Source organism: Rhinoraja longicauda, chromosome 33, assembly GCF_053455715.1.
Source record: "Rhinoraja longicauda isolate Sanriku21f chromosome 33, sRhiLon1.1, whole genome shotgun sequence".
Lineage (NCBI taxonomy): Eukaryota > Metazoa > Chordata > Chondrichthyes > Rajiformes > Arhynchobatidae > Rhinoraja > Rhinoraja longicauda.
In genome coordinates, this window is record NC_135985.1 from 18301817 (window position 1) to 18308968 (window position 7152).

Here is a 7152-nt window from a genome sequence, read left to right on the forward strand (position 1 = left end):
TCACCGAGTTCAAGTATTCACAGTTATAATTTATCTTTTAACTCATCATTAGTACTGTCAACTTAATCCAGAATGTACATCAAGTTTCAGCCTTAACTGCGAATCCTAAAAACAATATTTTATTGGTACTTGACTTAAAATAGTTACTATGAGAAAGATCCAACTTCTCTTTTCCAGTTATCACCTCCATCCTTGGTAATTATCCCCACCCTTTTCTTCCCCACATGACTCATCTGCCTATTGACCCTCCTTGAATGGATCCACCTGTCGCTTGATAGCTCTTGGTCCACCCCTTCTACGCACATCATTTTATCACCTGACTCTCATTTACATCAGTTCATTGGTGTGTCAATGTCCAATGGTGTTGTAAAGATTTGCTCTCCCCCTCCCAGGAATCCAAATTTGAGACTTGGGTTCATAAAATTCTACAGAAGGAATCAAGCTCTGGGGCCCAACTCAGCCATGCCGCCTGAGTTGCCTACCTGAGCTAGGTGCAGTTGTCTGCATTTGGCCCATGTCCATCTGAAGCTTTCCTATCCCTGTACCTATCTAAATGCTTTTAAAATATTGCCTCTGACACCACATCTGGTAGGTCATTCCACATACCCACCATCCTCTGAAAAGATTGCCCCTCAGAATTACATTAAATTTTTCCCCTTGCACTTTTAATTCTGACTTAATTTTGTGGGTGTAAAACATAATTATTTACAAAAATAAATAAACTGAAATGTTTTCTGTTCTCTCTGAACAGAGTGCCTCTTAGTTCTACACTGCCAGGCTATTACCTTGGAGTCATAGAGCAAAGAAAAAGGCCCTTTGACCCAAAATGTGTAAGATGATAAAACAAGGAACTGCAGATGCTGGTGTTAATGAAAAATACTTCAACTTCTCTTTTGATTCCTCTCACTTTCTCTAAGTTAAAGATGTAGCCATGGGCACTTGTGTCAGCCCCAGCTATGCCTGCCTTTTTGTCGGTTATGTCAAACGGTCCTTGTTCCAAACGTACACTGACCTAACTTTCTCCCTTACATCAATGATTGCATCAGTGCAGAAGGCATTGATTTTTATTAACATTACCATTAACTTCCACCCTGCCCTCAACTTCACCTGGACTATCTTGGACACCTTTCTCCCCTTTCTTAATCTCTCTGACTCCATCACAGGGGAAGGACTATCGACTGACTACTAAAAACCTACCGATTCCCATAGTTATCTGGATTGCACTTGCTTCCACCCTACCTCTTGCAAAGAAGCTATCCCCATCTCTCAATTTATCCATTCCTGCCACGTACACTCCCAAGATGAGGTTTCCCCATTCTATGACATCCGAGATGTCCTTTTTTTTAAGTAAACATGGTTTCCAACTGCTGTTATAGATGGATCCCTCACCCGCATTGCCTGTGTCCCGTAGTTCTGGTCTTGCTCATCCTCCCCCCAGATGGAACAAGGATAGAGGTTGCCTAGTCCTTATCTTACACCCCACCAACCTTTGCATCCAGCATATCATCCCAAAACATTTCTGTCACCTCCAACATGATCCCACCACCAATCACATCTTTCCATCCTGACCCCTTCTCCTTCCACAGAGCCCGCACCCTCTGCAACTCCTTGGTTCACTCATCCAAACCATCCCGTCCGCAGGAACTCTCCCCTCACCTGAATCCACCTATTACTTGCCAGGCTTCGTCCTGCCTCTCCTGTCCATTAGCTTTCATCTTCTCCACCCACAATCAGTCTGAAAAGGGTCCCAACCTGAAACATCACCTATCCATGTTCTCCAATGGCTCCTGATCGGCTGAATTCCTCCAGTGCTTTATGTCTCTATTTTTCTAAGATGACCATCATTCTTCACTCCTTGACCAAATATTAAAACCATAAAGCATTTGTTAATATAAAATCATAAAACTGCTACAGTTTGAAACAGTTTAATTGCAAAAATCAAAAGCTTTTGAAAAGCTGAGTAATTTTGACCAAGAAATGTTAATTTTCCGCATTTTGATTTTGGTTTTCTTCCCCCAAAAAATGAAATATGAATTCAGCCCAGGAGCATATTTGCTCCAGTGACTTTAAATGGTATTGATTTTTGTCCACAATGAGGAAGGGCTGCGGTAGGAACCAACAAACAGCGGAACTAACGTACGGGGAGCTGCGGTTGTAGGGAGGCGAGGTTGGAGGGGACGGGAATGCCATGGTAACGGGCCTGCCCGCGGCGGGGATCCTCCCCACAGGAGGCAGAGGGCGGGCGGCCGGAGTCGGGATTGTCATGAAGAGGGATTGTCTTTCAAACACTGCAAGTTACTGTGTGCTGAAGTCCTGCGGTGAAGGAGGAGGCAGCAGGTAAAGGGGCTGCGGGGCTGGGGCAACGCCAGGAACATAGTTACTCCAGCATTTTGTGAATAAATCCATTTGTACCAGCATCTGCAGTTATTTTCTTATACGCCAGGAACATAGTGTTAGTTCTTCAAGTGTAAACGATTATTGTTACTATAAATAATTTAAAAAACGTTAAAATTACCTTCTTGTCTAAATAGTGAAAATCATAAAATTAGAGAAATTTGCAATATGCCGACCATTAAAGGGGAAAACATTTGTAAAAGTTTAAATACAAACTATGATCATAAGAGCCGACATTGGCGTGATGGGCCGATTGGTCTTCTGCCTATTCTCATGGCACCTTTCACTAGATCCAAAGAACTGCCAGTATTTGAAGTGTGTGGCTGCTGATCCTTTGCAAGCAGAGTGTCCAATGTGTAGATACAAAAGATTGCAGAAGCTGGAATCTTGTGCAAAACACAAAGTGCTGGAGGAACACAGCGGGTCTGGCAGCATCTGTGGAGGGAATGGACAAACACTGATTTGGATTGCGACTCATCAGAAGTCTGAAGCCTCTGCGTATAATTAAAATGCCCTCCTTGTCAGATTAGCCATGGATCGCATAGATTGGCAGAATTGGGTCAGGGGGCTGACAGACTGGCTCTTGTTCTCACTTTTACTACTGAAATTCCCCCTTTCCTGAATTTGGCAAAATCATGAAGAGAACTGAATTGAACATGGGATTATTATTTCGCAATTTAAAAAAAAAATCATTCCTTTTGGAAATGATCCCTTCAGAATATTGTAGCTTTTGCAAATCTGATATAAACACAAAAAATATCACTATAGAAATCGTCCTTACAATTCTGTGTTGTGCTTCAACTACTGAAAGTTACAAGACCATCACGTGCAAAAAAACTTGTAAATCCACTTAAAACTGTACAAATTGCACAAAAAGTGTGATTATCTTATGTTGCTCAGATCATTGTATAACAGGTATAACAGAGCTTTATTTGTCGTTCGGTACCGAAGTACCGAACGAAACTACATAGCAGTCATAGAAAAAAAAAAGAACACAAGACACATAACCCCAACACAAACGTCCATCACAGTGACTCCAAACACCCCCTCACTGTGATGGAGGCAACAAAACTTCCACTCTCTTCCCCACGCCCACGGACAGACAGCTCGTCCCCGACCGACCCGCACAGTCCCCGCATCGGGCGCTGAAACGTCTCGCGGCCGAACCGGGCGATGAAAGGCCCGCGACCAAGCCTTGCGCAGCTAAGTCCCGTGGTCGAGCCGCACCGGGCGATGTCAAGTCCGCAGCCGAGCCGCACCAGCGATGAAAAGCCCCGCAGCCGAGCTGCACCGGGCGATGTTAAGTCCCGCAGCCGAGCCGCACCGGGCACTGTTAAGTCCCGCAGCCGAGCTGCACCGGGCACTGTTAAGTCCAGCGGCCAAGCCGCACCGGGATGTAAAGTCCAGCGGCCAAGCCGCACCGGGTGATGTAAAATCCAGCGGCCGAGCCGCAGCGGGCGATGTTAGGCCCCGCAGCCGAGCCGCACCCCGCGCCGTGAGGAAGAGAAAAGTCATCTGTTCTCATCACGAGGAATAAATACTGCACCCAGCACAAAGATATCTACATATTCCTCTACATTCTCCCGTTTTTTAACATTGAGTGCCCATTAATTTCTAATATTTTCCAGTGCACAATCGTCTCCAAAGCTACGATCCATTTTTTCAAATAACAATGGAGAATGGACGGTGGTAGACGCCCAGAGTAGGGGAAATCGAGAACCGGAGGACATAGGTTTAAGGTGAGGGGGGAAAGATTTAATAGGAACATGAGGGGCACCTTTTTTTTATGCAAAGGGTGGTGGGTGTATGAAACGAGCTACCAGAGGAGGTAGTTGAGGCAGGTACTGTCGCGATGTTTAAGAAACATTTAGACAGGTACATGGATAGAACAGGTTTAGAGGGATATGAGCCAAAGGCAGGCATGTGGGACTCGTGTATATGGGACATGTTGGCCGGTGTGGGCAAGTTGGGCCGAAGGGCCCGTTTCCACTCTAAGACTCTGGGACTCGAATGCTCTCTTGATACCACACTAACTGAAATCTTTTTTTTCACAGCAATGGCTGTGGTAATGAAGAAGATTCATGGAGGCCTACTTAAGATAATCTTTCATCCTTTTGGTTCCAATATTACAAAACCCAAAGCATCTGATGTTCTAACACAACATTTACTTCAGAGAAATTTTCCACATTGGACATCGTACTTTGTTAAATACAGTTCTGTGGAAAATGATCAGTTTGGACTCTCACATTTTAACTGGAATGTTAAAGGAACCAATTATCATGTGCTGAGGACAGGATGCTTCCCGTATATCAAGTACCACTGCTCCATGGCACCCACATACAACCTGGAACCACAGAATAAGTTTTTCACCGCATTGAAAGTTATTAATCTAGGTGAGTTATCCAAGGACTGGAAGCTCTGTGGCACTCAAATGGAACATTTGTTATGACAGTGATATAGACTGCATTTGTCTAGATTTCCTCAGTTGGAGAAAGATTATTCTACCTTACATCGAAGAGAAAATTAAGTAGTTAGAGCTTCGAAAGTTTTGAGAATGTTTAGAAGGTGAAAAGAAATGTGAAAGTTGAGGTTTTAATTTTTAGGAGAACATTCAGAAAGTAGAGAACAGGGAAGCTGGAAAACCAAACCTAGTTTTAACAGTTTTGCTTGCTTCACTAAAGTACAATGTAAAGTGATCCTCCCTGAGCAGGTCTGAGCATGTAGCTGAGAACCTAGTTCAAGTATATACTTACCTGCTCCACTTCAAGCCTTGCCACTCCCACCCTTGGCCAACCATTTACCACCCTGTTCTCCCAACCACACTCTAATCATTCAAATTGATCTCTTTTGAGTTCTGGACACACCGACCTTAATTATCAAAACCCCTGTTAGTGATGTTTGAGTCCTTTGATTGCACATCCACCATTGTCCCTCATTTGCCGACAGCAGATCCCATACTTATTTTTTGCTAATATCTGATCCCCACACTAATCTCTCCATTAACTACATCGTCATTCAAGTTGTGAACATCCAAAACAAACAGTGGACTCAGCACTGATCTGTGGCATACCACTGGTCAGTCCAAATCAGAAAATAAATATTCCACAGCCACCCTTCGACTGTTTGCTCCAAACCAATTTTGAATCAAATTGGCTAGCTCACCTAAATTTCATTTGATTGACTAAGTCCTACAAGGAAGGTTCAAAGGCCTCACTAAAGTCTATATAGACTATGTCCATTGTCCTTTTGAAGAGGATCAATTTTCTTGGTGACTTTTCAAAGAAAAACTATCGGAGTTATGGGACGCGATTTTCCAAGCCATATGGACTTTCTCTAACCATTCACTGCACAACCAAATGCTGGTAGATACTGTCCCGAAGAATCCCCTCCAGCAACTTTCCCTCCACTGACTTGTAGTTCCCTGGCTTATTCTTGCTACCCTTTTTAAATAATAAGTCTGTTAAGGAAGGGTTTGGATGTAGAGCCTCAAAATCTAGAGGACCAGCTAATAAACAGTTTCAGAAGAGAACTATAATAAAATTTTACTTAATAAGAATGATTCAAGCCTCAGTCTATTCGGTATGCCATGTAACCCATTCTATTTTTCCTCCACTCTTCTACTGAAAACTCTACAGGTGTCCCGTGTTTGGCCTATGGGATCGGAGCATGGTTTTTGGTCAGTGTCACTGAGATTATTCACACCAGTTCTGGCCCTGTGAACATCTATTTTCTCTACCAGGAAGATGTAAGAGCCAAACACTGAATATTATCCTGTGTGCAACTGGTCTTGACTTCAGAGTTAGAGTTAGTGCAATAATTGAAAAAAATAAACTATTTTTCAGAATAAAGGCAAGAATGCCCTTTGTTGGACTCTTATTTTTGTCAGTGCTATTGGTGTATAGCCTGGCTTTTAATATAAATATAAATTCTAAAGTGCTGGATGTTTGGAAGGATGAATCTTTCTACTTTTGAGGGTTTTGGGTAATCTGAAATTAACTCCATCACACCTATAAACTGTAGTGATAACAATCTGCTCAGATGCAAAACTCATGAGGCACCCTATTTCACGTGTATTGGCAGCTTTATGTTGCAAGTTTGCAAACAACATTTATAAATAAGGCTGCCTACTTGTTTGTTCCGTATGTCCCGTATGTTTGTGCCGTAGTTGTTTCTTTGCTCGGTTGTTTCTTTGTGTGGTTTTCATCCACAAAAAACGGTACACGATAGCACAACAATTTTAGGACCACCTTACTCACCTTTGTCCTGGGGACACCTTAATTCATGTTTCATTCAAATTGGTCTTATATTTTTAAAGTTAGAGAGATTTTAATGTTTAAAAATAACCATTATTAAACTGATGCTTGCCATGTTCAGCATATGACATCACAATGGGACCCGCCCGAGTGAAGGCCAATGAGGGAGGGGATGGCCCACGATGACTGCCGGGGATGGGACCTGCCAGAGTGACAGGAGTTGCGGCCAATGTGGGGGGAGGGGGGGGGCGCTAACTCTAATAAATACGCTTCCCCCCCCCCTGCCGGGAGGACCGGCGCCCCTCCCTCACCCACTCACCAGCTCCGCCCCCTCCTCCGCCGGGAGGACGAGCTGCGTTTCAACATCAGTCTGCGCGTGTGCAGTTTTGGCCCGTCTGTTTATTACAGATGCTCCCCGACTTACTGGGGGGGGGGGGGGGGGGAAGGGGAGTTGAGGGGGGATGGAGTGGTTGAATCGGAGGGAGGGGAGGAGGTGGGTTCACAC

General features: G+C 44.0%; 1 protein-coding gene across 1 annotated transcript; it reads left to right on the forward strand.

Annotated features, from left to right (window-relative positions):
- The first annotated feature begins 2155 nt into the window (after positions 1-2155).
- Positions 2156-6243, forward strand: c33h15orf61 (chromosome 33 C15orf61 homolog). The gene is made up of 3 exons (XM_078427573.1): positions 2156-2337; positions 4449-4787; positions 6030-6243. Exons 2-3 carry the CDS (start codon positions 4451-4453, stop codon positions 6155-6157), a joined length of 465 nt encoding a protein of 154 aa, XP_078283699.1. The 5' UTR covers positions 2156-2337; positions 4449-4450; the 3' UTR covers positions 6158-6243.
- Positions 6244-7152: the final 909 nt, after the last annotated feature.